General features: G+C 46.1%; 2 protein-coding genes across 4 annotated transcripts in view; both read right to left on the minus strand.

The window, feature by feature from the left end:
• Positions 1 to 384, minus strand: part of LOC311303659 (uncharacterized protein) — a 48,928-nt gene extending 48,544 nt beyond the window's left edge. The window contains exon 1 of one of the 2 annotated variants that reach the window (XM_084430242.1): positions 203 to 384. The gene's annotated coding sequence lies outside the window, so the exon portion shown is untranslated. The remainder of the gene's footprint in view (positions 1 to 202) is intronic. The other variant, XM_084430244.1, reaches the window with a different exon arrangement.
• A 58-nt stretch (positions 385 to 442) lies between these two features.
• Positions 443 to 16,188, minus strand: part of LOC311303303 (lysozyme g-like) — a 52,543-nt gene continuing 36,797 nt past the window's right edge. Inside the window, exons 1-5 of one of the 2 annotated variants that reach the window (XM_084429728.1) lie at positions 2,197 to 2,263; positions 1,932 to 2,015; positions 1,639 to 1,838; positions 1,322 to 1,460; positions 443 to 787 (exon numbers count right to left, since the gene is read on the minus strand). In XM_084429728.1, coding sequence (XP_084285854.1) covers positions 654 to 787; positions 1,322 to 1,460; positions 1,639 to 1,838; positions 1,932 to 2,015; positions 2,197 to 2,200 — 561 coding nt within the window. In that variant the 5' untranslated portion in view covers positions 2,201 to 2,263 and the 3' untranslated portion in view covers positions 443 to 653. Of the gene's footprint in view, positions 788 to 1,321; positions 1,461 to 1,638; positions 1,839 to 1,931; positions 2,016 to 2,196; positions 2,264 to 16,188 lie in introns of those variants that run through there. The other variant, XM_084429727.1, reaches the window with a different exon arrangement.

The following is a 16,188-nucleotide window of genomic DNA, read 5'->3' on the forward strand; positions in this document are numbered from 1 at the left end:
CACGCCGTCGGTTGTAACTCACTAAAAAAAAGTTCGCACAACATTATTCACTGGACTAGCGGAAAGTGATGGAGATGTTTGCTTCCCAAACTTCCCAAACAACCGCTTTGTCCAATGTATAGGCTAGTGAGCTCAAAACCGACAGAAAGCCTCAATAAAACCGAAAGAACGTATTATTGCTTTAACGTAGACATGTACTTACGAAGCGAAGAAATCCTAGAGGTATCTGGCCATCCTTAAAACGAGCGAAACATCAGATTTTCACTAATGACATTCTCCAGTGTTTTGTGTGTGAGAGCAGGATTAGCTCAACATCGCCCTCTGTCGTGGAAAACAACAAGCTGTTCCAGTACGTGTTTGCACTGCTCCACTTGCAGGAGCAACGAAGAATATGAGGTGTGGGGTTTAGAAAGTGATGTGATAAAAAATAAACACACGATTTAAGTAAATAAATTACTTTTATTTCATCAGATACTATCATCACAGGAAATGTACTTGTTTTGAAAACGGCCCAAACTCTTAAAAGCTAGGCTATCCTGTCAGCATTCATTCCAAACCAGAAAGTTTAATATTAAAAATGAGGACTTGTCATCTTGATCTTGTTGTGCTCTTTTCAGAAATGTAAGGTTTTACGGGTTCATAACTGCTGTTCTTCAGTAGCCCTTGCTTTTGAACCACTGGGCTCGGGCTACAACATCATTGGCGTAATCATCTCCTGTGGTGCCCACGTCCATGCGCTCGTATGCACGGACGTTCTTCACATCTGCGTTGTAGGCTGATATTCCCCCTGGAACAGACATTATACAACAACTGAGACTTGAAAGTTGAGCGATGAACTCCCTGCACTGTGCATTTACATCTGTAAAATTTCTTTAGAGTGTTTGCTCATCTGCAATATGTCTTAGATAAGTGGTCTCAAACTCAATTCCTGGAGGGCCACAGCTCTGCACAGTTTAGCTCCAACCAGCTCCAACTCACACCTGCAAGGAAGTTTCTAGTAATCCTGAAGACTTGATTAGCTGGATCAGGTGTGTTTGATTAGGGTTGGAGCAAAACTGTGCAGAGCTGTGGCCCTCCAGGAATTGAGTTTGAGATCACTGTCTTAGATATTTCCAATCAGATGTTAAGTAGACATTTAGAAAATTACTTTAAGATGTTTATGATTTAGACTGTAAAACTGCTTTTTTCTAAGACGTTTATCAGGTGTTTTCCAAATTAAGTGCTCTTTAGCAGACATCTTATGTACCTGTGCTATCTGCATTTATTCGTCTTTTTGTAATGCTATTTGTCTTTATTTATCTCTTGAGTAAATATAGCCGACCTTTAAAGCATTGCTCTGGAGTCCACTGGGGAAACTTTGCTTTAATATCTTTAATGAAGCCAATGAGAATCTCAGTAGCTTGCGTGATATGCTGCTCACTGTCCCATGCACCTTCTGGAGTGTGAGAGCGTTTGTCAACCTGGAAGAAGAAAAAAAGGTAATTGTTTGCATGGGTGATTAGTAAACTTTAGTCTAAACACTTATGTTCAGGCTATGTTTAGACTAAAACTTTAGTTGGAAACTTGTTTTATGCAAACTCTTACATGAACCTCATAAAGTCTATCTGTGAATTATTTTCAAATAGATTAGATCTAAACCTGCATGAGGCCAAAGCCATTGCCTGTAGAATCCCATCCATTCTTCTTCAGTAAATTTCCAGCTCTGGACTCTCTGGATATGATCCCTGCGATCACAGCCGAGGTCATCTTCTTTGCTCTGCCAACTTTAGTGATTATACTCTTGTATTTCTCCATGCGGGTCAGATCAATCTCAGCCAGTTTTTTAGAGGCTTCAACCCCTAGTTTAAATTATTGTTAATATATATTCCATATTGGTAATAATAAAAATAAAAAAAATCACATGTGAGTTGGATGCAGTCATGAATTCTCACCCTTTATGGTTAAATGATCCTGTTTTGCTGTATCCTCTGATGCACCGGTGGTGTCTATCTTCATGACGTCTCCAAAAATGCATGCTAGAAACAACATGGAAAATATGTCCTTGAAGCTCTTTCAATCATTAAGTAATTATGCAATAACACAATACATTTATGCACGCAATAACACAATACATTTATGCACACAATCACAAAAAGTTCCTCATAATTCAGACAATATCAGATAAAAACACGCAGTACCTGATATTTTAGAACTTACCCATGACTTAGAACTGCTGTGTAAGATCAAATCACTGAGTTTGATGAGTCCTGTCACTAAATCAGACGCAGGGTGTGATTATATACGATCACAGAGGGTGTGGTCTCTCTTTTTTCTCTCAGATGTTCTTCCACTGAGGTGTGGAGAAATGTAATGTTACAAAATTTGCAACTGTGAATGTTGCAAAATTTTAAATCCTTTTTATATTGTTAGTCTAAGCACACCCGAGCGCAGTGAATCATAAAAGCTGGCAGATTTATCTGGAGGCTTCACACACCTCAAAAAGGTTTAGCTACTTTTGATTAACCAACTTATACATAACAATAACAAGTGAATTCCTAACTTTGCTAGTACAGACAGGAAAAGAAAGTGAAGAGAAATAAAAGGTTGTGGGAAAAAGTACTTTTATCTGGAAATGTTGGCACTCGTACCAGTGTAAAAGCATGCCAAATTTCAACTTCCTTGATCAAATGCTTGTGTGATTTGTTTAGTTGTGGGCCCCAATAAAAATTTATCAAATTTGGCAGCAGTCTTGTAGCACTTTCCAAGAATACAAAGCCAGATTAAGTCATTTTATTGATTTATTGGGTAACACTTTACAGTAAGGTCTCATTTTTTAACATTAGTTAATGTATAGCATGAACTAAGGATGAACAGAACATTTGTTACAGTATTTATTAATCTTTGTTAAAGTTAATAAAAATGCAGTGTATCATGTTAGTTCACAATGCATTAGCTAATGATAACAACTTTGTTTGCTTTCAGTCGGTCACGCTCAACGTCACGTCGGAACGTACCCGCGAATTGGGATCTCGCCTGAGAGAACAATCACCTTCGAGTGTAAACTAAACGAACTAAACTGTGCATTGCGAGCTCCGCCCCTTAGAGTCGGTTATAAATATGGAAGCGGGTGCGCTCGCAGTTCAGCTTTTCACCTCTGAGCCAAGCATTTGTGTTGTTCCAATGCAATCATCTGTGCGAGAGATTTACTACGAGTCAGGAAGAAGCTCTGCTGGTGTGAAGGCGCTACAGCGGTGGTCATGATTTTCGAGAGCATTTCCTGCTGTTTCAATGACAATCTAAAAGAGCTTTCCTTGCATACTGCAGGCTGCACTAATTCCTGCAAGCCGTGCTGTGGCCGTTTCCCGTTTCCATGTGCGCTTCAGCACTTAAAGAGCTTATTTCCCTAAAAAGAGCAAACACGGGTGCGACACGGCATCTTTTTAAAAATGTTATTCCACCTGTGCATTTCTGTATGCAGTCGTTCTTATGTCCTTATCTGACGGCCACAATCGCTGGGTGGTTTATGTTTTCACATGCTGTTTTTTTGCATTGGCATGCGGCAGAGGTTTTCCCCTCTGCTGTTGACCAGCCGCTGCATGTGTGTAAAAGCACAGCCGAAGGTCTGCTTGACACTGTTGGGAGATCGAGGATCTCAGCGAGAGTTTATCCGACAGGCAAAATCCCTGTGGACCTCCCGCTCCTCAGCATGGGTTGTCATGGCATGCTAAGCTTCCCACTGTGTGCTCATGCTGAATCTGAGCTTCGTGGCTGTTGTCTGGGGACACAGCGCGACACATAAATCACCTTGCCCAGCCCCCTTGCCTTCTTCCCAGATATGCGTGAAGAACTTTGGAAGTATAGAGCATATTGGTGCCAAAAAAATAAATAAAAATGTCTCTTGCTACCCTCGATGGTGGGGCAGTCAGGGGGTTCGTGGGGATTCCCCACCTGGTGGTGGCACCCATCTGCAGCTCTTATCCAGTACCTGTTGGGACAACAGCAGCTCGCTGCTGGGGCTTATAGTGCTTCTGGTCAGGCCACCTCTGCCATGAATACGATGGCGCAAGTCTACTAAGCCAAAGCACTCATATGCACATTAAGGGTAGTTCTGAGCTGGGGTTGATGCAGGAACTGCGCATGATAACTGACCTTAATCAAGTCACAGCGCAGACCCCCGGCCGGATGATGTCCACCTTGCTGGTTATCAGGGCCAGCAGTCCAATCCCTTGCGAAAGTTAATTACTCGTGCCGTAGAACGTTGTATCAGGGCAAAAAAAAAGCTCCACTGGACTCCAATGTCAAAGGATAACAAAAATGACCGTTTATTCAGGTCCCACAGTGAAATCTTCTTACAGGAGTAATAAAATAAATGTTTCTTAAACCAAAACTAATGCTGTCTGATATTTCTAAGACAATGTAACGTCCATAGGCTACGGTAAGAAAACTATATCGCTCAGGTCCTAGATCACAGCTGGCTCCGAGCGTCCAAAGTCAGTTATGACGCTTCAACGGTATTGCGGGAAAACGTACTCGGTTACTAACGTAACCTCTGTTCTCTCTAGAGAGGGAACGAGTATTGCGTAAGCTAGCTTACGCTGCGGGAAAGTCTCCTTTCTCGAGATACTGAAGCCAAAAATTATCCTAATTTTTTAAAACTTGTCAACGCAGTGCGGCAGCCTGCAGACCTAGGGCAAGCGAATCGCGTGCCCATTGGCTGCTCTGCGGCAACTGCAGCAGCCTATGGCTGAGCCTTGCGCGTGACGTCACGTCCAATGAGCGCGCTTGGCGCGCTTAGTGCGTCACAGCCCGTCATTAGGGGTGTGGCTTAGCGTATATAAGCAAGGAACAGAGGCTGCTTCGCTGGTTTCTGTCGCATGAAGCGAAATGAGCTCGTGGCGAGAGCACGGCGGGTTACGCAATACTCGTTCCCTCTCTAGAGAGAACAGAGGTTACGTTAGTAACCGAGTACGTTCTCTTACGAGAGGTTCTCTCGTATTGCGTAAGCTAGCTTACGCTGCGGGAACACCTTTGTCAACGCCGTGCGCGCGCCCAGCATCCTGAATGAATCCCATGGGGAGCCCAGGGAACGCGAAGCGGAGCTGGGCGGCCAAGATACCACAGTACACAAGCACATAATATGGGGCAGGGAGCGGCACAGCCGGTCCAACTAACACTTCCATATAGTGTAGCTCAACCAGTAGAGCTAAATCAGCAGCGTAGCCCGCGCACAGACAGTGGGCTGGCTTACGCGAGACTTAGACTGATAGCACTTTGGCCTGCAAAGCGGGAACTTCCAGGTTGTAAAACCTAACAAATGTGGAGGGGGAGGCCCAGCCTGCCGCTGCACAAATGTCATGAATGGGAATCCCACTGGACCACGCCCACGATGAGGCCATGCCTCTGGTGGAGTGTGCCCGAATGCCCAAGGGGCACTGCAGGTTTTTAGATGCGTAAGCAGCTGCGATAGCATCGACTATCCATCTGGACAGAGTGTGTTTCGAGGCGGCGAGACCCTTGGTGCGCCCACCAAACGAAACAAAAAGCTGCTCTGAACGCCTGAAGGCGGCGGAGCGCGAAATATAGCTTCTCAGCGCCCTAACTGGGCAGAGGAGGTGACTATCTGCCTCGCAGCCAGTATTCGGCAGGGCTGAAAGGGAAATGACCTGCGCTCTGAAGGGAGTGCCCAAAATTTTTGGGACGTACCCATGCCTCGGTCTGAGAATAACTTTAGAGTCATTGGGTCCGAACTCGAGGCACGCAGCGTTAGTGGATAACGCGTGAAGGTCTCCCACACGTTTTACTGAAGACAGTGCTATCAGAAAAACGGTTTTGAGCGTGAGGTATTTCATATCCACAGTTTCTAAGGGTTCAAAGGGATGTGCTTTCAGTGCGTCTAAGACCAGTGAAAGATCCCACATAGGAACCGAAGGGGGTCGCGGGGGGTTCATCCTCCTCGCTCCTCTAAGGAAGCGGATGACAAACTCGTTCCTTCCTAATGCGCGGCCCGGCTCTGAAACAGAGAGCGCTGAAATGGCCGCAACATAGACTTTGAGCGTGGAGGGGGACCTGCCCGCGTCCAGTAGCTCTTGAAGGAAGCACAATACTTGCGAGACCCCACATGTCTGTGGATTGAGCCCTCTGGCAGTGCACCATTTGTTAAACACAGACCATTTAGACGTGTAGAGCCGCCTCGTGGAGGGGGCTCTAGATTGTATGATCGTGTTCATCACCCCTTCTGGTAGATCAGCATGTAATTGTTGAGGCTCCACGCATGCAGAGACCAGTGCTCTGGGTGGGGATGCCAAATCGAGCCGCGGGCTTGAGAGAGAAGGTCTCTCCGCACCGGAATCGGCCAAGGGGCTGAGTCTGCCAATTGTATGAGTTCCGGGAACCAAGCTTGGTTCTCCCAGAACGGGGCTATGAGGAGCACTGTGTGGCGCGCTTTCCTGACTCTCTCGATGACCTGAGGCAGCAGAGAGACTGGTGGAAACGCATATAGCGGGCCGCTGGGCCAAGACTGGGCCAGCGCGTCCTCGCTCTTCGAAAAGAACGCTGGGCAGTGTGCGTTGTCTTTTGACGCAAAGAGGTCGACTTTCGCTCTGCCAAAGCGGCGCCACAGCGACTGGACTGTTTGGGGGTGTAGAGACCACTCCCCAGGGGGAACGTTGTCCCTGGACAGTCTGTCGGGGCCCTCGTTTAGATGGCCAGGCACATGCGATGCTCTCAGAGAGCGCAGAGAGTGCTGAGCCCATACGAGGAGGCGTTCCGTCAGGGCGCAGAGTTGCTTTGATCTGACATCGCCCTGGCGGATCACATAGGCCACTACTGAAGTGTTGTCCGTGCGGACTAGAACATGGTGACCATGGAGGAAAGGGAGGAAGTGCATGAGCGCTTTCTCGACCGCGAGCATCTCTAGACAGTTTATGTGTAGGAGATTCTCCTGGTCTGACCAGTGGCCAAAGACCGGTCTGCCTTCGAAGAGCGCTCCCCAACCTAGGTTGGACGCGTCTGTTGAGACAACTTTCCGGTGTGAAACCACTCCCATATTCACTCCCGTGTGATACCATTCGGCTGCTAGCCAGGGCTGCAGGGCTGAGACACAGACCTGAGTCACTCTGATTAGCGAGCCGCCGGTCGCCCAGGCTCGATGGGATACGCGCGTTCTCAGCCAGCGTTGAAGCGGGCGCATGCGCAGTAAACCCAGCTGAAGCACTGCTGCAGCTGAGGCCATATGCCCCAGAATGCGCTGAAATGCCTTCAGGGGAACCCGGTTGCCTTCTTTGAAGGATGCAGCGAGGCGCTGGATGCGGCGCGCGCGCTGCTCCGACAATCTGGCCGCCATCGCCACCGAGTCCAGTTCTATTCCGAGAAAGGAAATCGACTGCCGGGGCGAGAGCGAGCTCTTGGTCCAGTTGACCGCTAGACCCAGACCCTCCAGGTGGTCGAGTAGCGCTGTTCTGTGAGACACAAGTTCTGTCTCTGACTGCGCTAGAACGAGCCAATCGTCCAAGTAGTTCAGAATTCGCATTCCCTGACTCCTCAGGGGAGCGAGAGCCGTGTCCATGCATTTCGTAAATGTACGGGGTGCTAAAGACAGGCCGAACGGCAGGACTGTGTATTGATAAGCTCGACCGTCGAAGGCGAATCTCAAAAATGGCCTGTGACGGGGAGTTATCTGGATCTGGAAATAAGCGTCTTTCAGATCGAGAGAGATAAACCAGTCTCCTGGGCGAATTTGCGCGAGGATCTGTCTGGTTGTAATCATCCTGAACGGCCGTCTCATGAGAGCCTTGTTCAGATGTCTCAGATCTAAAATAGGTCTTAATGCTCCGTCCTTCTTGGGAACGAGGAAGTAACGGCTGTAAAAGCCTGACTCGCTCAGGGAAGGATGCACCTGTTCTATGGCCCCTTTTCGCAGCAGCTTTGTTATCTCTGCTTGAAGCAGATGTGCTGTTTCCAAACTCACTTTCGTTTCCGTCTGCGCTAGAAAGCGCGGAGGGCGACGAGCAAATTGGAGCGAATAACCGTGTCTTATGGTGTTGAGCACCCATTCTGACGCGCCCTGAATAGCCTCCCATGCTTTTGCATGCATAGCTAGGGGTCGAATGGTCTCTGGGTTCAGATCGCCGCGTTGCGCGGGATGGGGAACCTGTATCAGAGAAGACGGGGCGGCGCGCGCGCCGCCGATGCTCGGACACGAGGGCAGAAGAACAGGGCTGGCCGACTGTGCAGAATTTAGTAGCTCGATCTCGGACGATGGAGCGTGAACTGCTGTCAAACAACCCAGGCGCGAGAGCGGCGTGGGGATTATGGTGTCTGAAAGTGGGCGCGCGTGCTCGTGAGCTGGCGCGGGATTTGCACTTATGACACGGCCAGTGTTTGGGGGCTTTATGAGGTTTGCAACCTGTCTGGCAGAGCGGGCAGTGGGCAGGTGTGAGCACAGGGCTGTGGGCACATTTCCTACACTTGATGCTCGACCGGAAAGTTTCCGCTTTAAGAGATAGCGCTCTGGACGCGTTGCCATGGGAACCTGGTCTGTGTGAGGCAGTGAGCACACGGGAGTGGGCACTTTTTCTACACTTAATACCCCTGCGGCTTGAGCCGTGGCAATTTGAGGTAACTGAGTGACAGAGCGAGCAGCGAGTAGTTGTGAGCACGGAAGTGTGGGCACATTTACTACATTTAGTACTCGAGCGGTGTGAGGCCGCTTTATGAGAGAGCGCTCTGGGCGCGTTACCATGGGGATTGTACTTGTGTGAAGCAGTGAGCACATGGGTGTGGGCACATTTTCTACACTTAAAGCACTTATACTCTTTTAGAGATTTATCTGGTTCGCCGTGAAAACGGCGTTTGTGTGCAGGCGAGCGAGTGTTAATACTGGCTCGTTGGCTGCGGTGTGTGCTGCTGCAGTAGCCTGAACATAGGGGACTGACAGAGCTGTGCGTTTTGATGGCGGTCCGGCCGTAGCGGGACTCAACCATCTTTTCCTCCTTGCGGATGCTAGGAGGACTTCGCGGGCTCGGGCTTCAACGCGATCTTGGGCCGCGGGCCCCGTGGGGGCGGCGGTCTGTGACGGCTGGTCGAGCGCGACCTGGGGCGATTGCCCTGGCGTCGCTGCGAAGCGCTGGGGGGCCTGGAAGAGCGCTGGTTAGAGCTGCGCACAGGAGGCTGAGTTTGAGGGCGGCCTGTGGCTGAGCTCGAACGGCGGGGCAGGAAGAGGTCCATAGCCTGCGACGCCTTCTGTACTTCAGAGAACCGATCCACAATTCCGCTGACCGCAGGGCCAAAGAGGCCGGTGGGCGAGAGTGGTGCGTTCAGAAACACAGCGCGCTCTGACTCACTCATGTCCGCGAGCGTCAACCATAGATGTCTGTCGATGACGGTGAGCGCGGCCATGGATCTGCCGATGGCTTGAGCAGCGGTCTTGGTAGCGCGCAGCGCGAGATCCGTAGCGCTGCGCAGATCGGTTAAGGCAGACTGATCCGAGCCCTTCTCGTCCAGTTCACGGAGGAGGTCGGCTTGAAGGATCTGAAGAATAGCCATTGAGTGCAGGGTGGAAGCAGCCTGGCCGGAGGCGGCGAAAGCGCGGCCGGCGAGAGCTGAGGTGGTCCTGCAGGCTTTAGACGGCAGGGCAGACTTTGAGCGCCATCTAGCAGACGGCGGGCAAAGGTGCGTTGCCACAGCATCCTCAACGGCGGGGATGCCGTTATAGCCGTTCTCGGCGGCTCCGTCCACCTGGGAGAGAGCCGAGGAGACTGGCGAGCGGAGTCTGGTGGAGAACGGAGCGTTCCAGGACTTAGAGAGCTCGGCGTGGAGCTCAGGCAGGAAGGGTGCTGACCTAGAGGCAGGCGCAGGGCGGCGGCTAGGCAGAAAAAACCCGTCAAGGCGATTGGGCTCCGGCTCCTTAGGTGGGGACCAATCCAGTCCCATTCTCTCGACCGCTAAAGTGAGGAGGCGGAGAAGCTCTGCGTCAACACTAGCGCGGGTTCGAGAAGACTCCAGAGTCGAGGGGGCGGAGCGGTGAGAGCCCGACCACTCCTCGCTGTCAGACGCGAGCAGAGAGCAGCTGTCAGCGGCATCATCTGCATCGTCCCCCAGGGCGACGGCAGTGCGGGCAGTGGCCGGCCGCTGCGCGTCGGTGAAGGGTGGGGGGGAAGGAGAGAGCGAGGCTCACGGGAGAGGTTCCGGCGAGCGCTCAGCTGTAGCGTCCAGTTCCGGCGGCCTTTGAGAGCGACGTTTCTTCTTTCGTGGCCCGGAAGAAGCGGCCGGAGAAGGTGGAGTTTCTTCAAATTTAGCGAGTCGAGCCCGTAGGGTCGACATCGGTAACTCCTCACACTGTTCGCAGCCGCCCTCGGAGAGAGCGCGAACAGCATGGTCAAAACCCAGGCAGAGAGCGCACAGCACGTGGCGGTCTCCGTCGCTGAGCGAGGCTCTGCACGAGCCACAGGATGTGCGAGGCATTTGAAACAACGCCTCGCGCTCTTTTAGATGCAAGTGTGTCGCGGCGGACACACACACACACAACACAGAGCAGAAAAGGATATATATGCCGGATGGCGCAGCAGGCAGGGAAGGCTGAAGGCGGCGAGCGGCCGGCGTCCTCAGGCTGAGATCCTCGGCGTGCTGGTCGCTGGATTCAACGGCGGCTTCCTCGGAGATCAGCGATGCGAAGAGCTTCGCTGAAGAGACAGAAATCAGCGAAGCAGCCTCTGTTCCTTGCTTATATACGCTAAGCCACACCCCTAATGACGGGCTGTGACGCACTAAGCGCGCCAAGCGCGCTCATTGGACGTGACGTCACGCGCAAGGCTCAGCCATAGGCTGCTGCAGTTGCCGCAGAGCAGCCAATGGGCACGCGATTCGCTTGCCCTAGGTCTGCAGGCTGCCGCACTGCGTTGACAAGTTTTAAAAAATTAGGATAATTTTTGGCTTCAGTATCTCGAGAAAGGAGACTTTCCCGCAGCGTAAGCTAGCTTACGCAATACGAGAGAACCTCTCGTAAGAGAACCAGCACAATTCTCTTAAAGGGGCGGTAGCCCTAAATTCAACCTAAACCCTGAGCTAAACAGAAAATGGTTTTCATTGTTTCCAAATCACAAATACAGCATTTATAATTCAAATAATATCAATTATCGTTTTCTGTAAACCTCCTTAACATTACTAAGAAACATAACTGAGAAATAATAATCTTTTAATAAAGTTATGTTCGACTACTATTAGCAATAAGCTATGTAGTAATATAACCCTTATAAATCAAATATAAGGTTATTCCATATCCCAAATAATATGTACAGTGTTTTGGCTCCTATACTGGTTGAGAAGTGCCCCCTGGCTAAACCTTGTAGGGGTGCGAGATCTCCACAAGGCACGCTTTCTCGATGCTCCCATTTCACAGGGTGGCCTTTTCGGCGACACTGTCGAGGAGTGTGCCCAAAAGTTCTCGGCAGTCCAGAAGCAGGCTGAGGAAATCAAGAGTCCGCTCTGAAATGCTACCAGGCCATTGTAAGCTGCCCCTCAGCCTCCTCGTCGCCAAGGGTGTCTGTTCCCCTGCGTTTTTGTACCACTGCTGACAGTTTCCTCTATGTCTGGGTCCCAAGAGGGCGCGGGTAGTGGTGCGCAACACTATGTCTTGCAGCAGTGAGCGGTTTGCGCCTGAATAACCCTGCCTTATTCAGGGTTGCAAAGACTCCCCCAACCAGCAGTCATCTGATAAAACTTGCACCTGAACATGACAAAGACTCCGACCTTATCAGAGTGGGTGGCAGACTCAGAATATGTGACAACCTGGACAAAGACATTTTACATCCTGTTCATTTCATAATTCAGCACTATAACACCCAGCTACTTCATCTAGGACCTTGATGGGTATATTCTGAGCTACGGCAAAAGTGAGGCGGTTCAGAAACATCAGCGCTATTGTCCTGAATGCCAAATGTGGAGAGGCCAACCAAAAATTCCTTTTTTAATTTTATTCAAACCCCCCTTTTACTCCACTGGGGAGGATTGTTCCGGCTACTTTATTATCAAAGTGTGTCGTCACACAGAGAAAAGGTGGGATATCCTCTTTAAGTTCCACACCACTCGAGCAGTCCACTTCTTCTGGTCCATATGGATACTAATTTATTCTTGATTTCTCTCCAGTGCTTGATTTTATGTAGGGGAAAAGCTACAAGCTTCTATCCGATCAACAGAGGTGGGTAGAGTATCCAAAAACTGTACTCAAGTAAAAGTACAAGTACTTATAGAAATATTTACTCAAAGTAAAAGTAAAAGTAATAATCTTAATAGTTACTTGAGTAAGAGTAAAAAAATATCCAATGAAAAAACTACTCAAGTAGCTAGTTACTAGTTACTTCGGATCATATAGGCTTTTATATATATATATAAGACTTCAGATGCAAAAGCCTCTGAGTGCCATCTGAAACTTTCTTCTAAAACAAGCATTTTTATCAAGCTCGTATATTTAAGTTCAGTAATTTCACTTTAATGACAATTAATAGGTACTTTTCATTTAAATAACTGAACATAAACATACAAACAAATGCTCTTTTAGAAGAAAATTTCAGATGGTAGCCTACTTAGAGGCTTTTGCATCTGAAGTCGTCATATATATAAAATGATATTATTTAGATTTTTTTTATTTAAATGACTATTATTATCAAGTAGATAGGCTATCTTTGTAACAAAAACAGAAGAGACAAGCATTATGTCTGCCATCTGTAGCCCGAAAATCATTGCCTGTCCTTTGGTTTGTATAATAGTAACTTATACAACTACATTTGGATTATTAGACAATGTCGAAATAAAGTGAATCTGCAGAGTGTTGCATTCAAAGGCGTGTAACGTTAATTGACAGAGAAGAGTTAAAACTCTTCACATGTGCTCGCGCTCATGACTGCTACTGAACATCTGAACACAAAAAACAAAAAACAAAAGTAGGCTACATCGACGGATCTTCTTCTGTCTGTTCTCCAAAATATAATCAAATGTATATTTCTGCAAGCATGTTTAAACTGGTTAACTGTGTCTACAGCAGGCAAAGGCATTCGTTTTCAAGACGAGTTCGTACGCCACTGCGCAACAATACACGGATCAATGACGTGACGGGTCATTTTTTTGTCCAAAGGCCTTAATAATATAAAAAAAACAAATATATAACATCCAAAGTATGTAAGGTAGTACAACTTGATCTCTTTTACTGAATCCAAAAGGTTTTAATTATATTTTACTACATATAAAGGTATTTTAAAGATTTTGAAGTGTCAAAAGGTCATTCGGTTTAATCGTCCGAAGGCCAATACAGCAATTTCATTTGTGATTAAAATATCTTAAAATTTAATAAGTTTATATATTTTTTATTCTGGCATGATTTTATAACATTATATATAAACATAGTGGAAAATGGTATTAAAATTATGTGTAGAAGTCTTTGCTTTGTTATGAGAAAGAATGTCCGGAAAAATGATTTTCATTGATGTCATTCAGAGTAACCAATATAAAGGGCTCCATTTTGGATCAAGTCATGTGGTCAATATTATGTGACAGGATGTGACATCATTCAGACACCTGCAAAGGACCGCATGGTTGTGAAGCAAAGTAATTAACTCTCTTAACTATTAGAAAAATTAATGTTTTCACTTGCTCATACACATGTCCCCAAATATCAGGTCATTCGGTACAACCGCTATAAAACATGGATAATGTTGTAATATTTTAAAAACTTTTACTAAATATAAAATGTTTGATTGTCCTTTTGGTAGCTAGCTAGCTAACTAACAAGCTAGGCAGCTAGATATCAGCCTGTTAGCATTGAATGAAGATTTTGTCATTCGTTATAACCAAAAGAGTAATTCGGTTAAACCGAAATTTTGGTTATAACGAATGACAGCAATGTATGTTGGTCATATTTGTACATATCTGGAATAAATAAATACAACATTTTATTAATAGAAAATGTGCAGAGTATATTATTATAAAATTTTTAATATAATTTTGACAGAATTTTGACCTTTTTATAGATTTATAATTATATCACTTCTGGGCAAGGATCAATGCTGATCCTGTTAAAAAAGAACAGATGCTCGCCAAAAGAAGGGAAAGGTATCATTTGTTTTTATTATTTATATTATTATATTCAATAAGATAGGTGCCTGAAAGTACCCCATAGACATACTATGGTGAATGGAATGCCCATTAAACCTGGATTGTGCATGTTTATCCTACTATGGTAAATTGCATAGGGATTTTGAACATGATTTTGCAGCACAGTGTCATAGAGACAAGGGGGTGGGCTCATTTTACTCAGGCAATCAATCAGGCCCTATCTTGCACCCAGCATAATTGACTTTGTACACCGACGCATGCATCATTCCTATTTTGCACCCGCGCACAGCGGACTTTTCCCTCCACAGACGCACGCCGGTAAACTTGGGAATGAACTTGCGCTTCTTGGGGTGGTTCAGCGCAAAGAGGAGGCGTGTTCCGGCGCAAACGTTCCCTGATGCTATTTTGCAGGTTTAGAAAACAATTCCGCCACTGACTTTAGACTAGGTTTTTCCTGGTCAGTGGCGGAATTGTTTTCTAAACCTGAATAACATGCTTTTCGCATGTTATTCAGATGCTATTTTAAGGGCGCATGCTTGGCCATAATCAATGTAGCGTGTGCACAACGCGCATACACTTTGATTGTCTCATCTACACAGAAGCAGCAGTTTTCATTTTTGCAAATCATACATTATTACAAGGAAAAATATTCCACACGAGATAAATCATTGTTGTGTCCATGAAGATGTGAAAAAATAGGCATAAATCTAGCTTACACATTTACCCAAATTATTATACGCCTGTTTAACCGAAGCTAATTTGGGTGTGTTCTGTGTTTCCATCCCCAATGTCACTTCTCTGTGTTTTATGGCCCTGACGAGAACGTCGGTCTCCTCGGCTGTGAACCGCTCCTGGCGTGCACCTGGCAAATCCGCCGTTATAATAGCAACCTGCCATGGAACAAGTGTGCCTGCTCTTAAAGGGAATGTGAGATGTCGCTCTGATTGGTTTATTTCACGTTACGCCCAAACCACACCTATGAATAATGAAGCTACTTCAGACCAACCCATTTTAGATTTGCGTCAGGCGCAAGAGTCATTTATCCCGCCGGTATAATAGCAACACCGCCCGAGATCCGCACACAAAGTTTCTTGCGTTTTGCGCTTGATACTTGCGTTTCAGATCGTTAAAATAGGGCCCCTAATGTTTTAATTAATATAATTTGCGATACGAGTTATATGTTCATTCCAATATCAAAATGTTGGATATCAAAATGTTTTAATGTTTGAAGTACTTTTTACATTAATAGCCTATTATATTAACAATATTGTTAATATATATTAACAATAAAATTTGCTTTTGAAGCTATTTGTGTCTGTTTATTGTCTTAAATATTCATAATGTCAAGGGCAGCAGACATGGTCATTCGGTATAACCGGCCTTGGTCATTCGGTAAAACCAATATAGTAAATATTTAAATGGAATAATATTGTTTTTAATAACTAAAGGAACTACAATAATACAAATATAAAGCAGATAAGGCTCTTTTTTTTTTTCATTTCCCCTTTTCTCCTTTCCCTGTGCAATGTTTTACTTTAATATGTTGGAATGTTTAGAGTAGTCCAATAAAATGATTACATTTATGAGATCAGTGATAATTTTATTTAATATTTCTTCTGTGGTACACACTATATACTATCTCAACATCAATGTCAAATCAGTTTTTTTCATGAATAATTATCTGCAAATTAATAATTTTAGATATATTCATGGTTAAACCGAATGACTTTTTTGGTGACAAATTTTGTCCATCTTGTAAAAAATGACAAAAAAAACTGTTAATTGATTGTACAAACCACAAAATCTTATTGTTAACACCTAGGTAAACTAAAAAATGGTTTCAAATATAGTTATATTATATTCTATTTTTTTACACTTTTAAAAACCTTATTCGTCAATGACCCACACACAAACTACCGCGGGATGGCGGGTGTTCATAAACTGTGAACATTGGTAGCTTATTTAATGTATAAATTAATGTATATGTCCAAAAAACGGGTAATGTCATACTTTCTAGTAGTGCTATCGTGGCCTAATAATCTGTTTGGTTGTAAAATGTATTACCTGAGTGAAATGAAATCGAATATATCGTCCACGTGGAATCAT

Source organism: Rutilus rutilus (genome assembly GCF_951802725.1).
Source record: "Rutilus rutilus genome assembly, chromosome: 14".
NCBI classification, from domain to species: Eukaryota; Metazoa; Chordata; class Actinopteri; order Cypriniformes; family Leuciscidae; genus Rutilus; species Rutilus rutilus.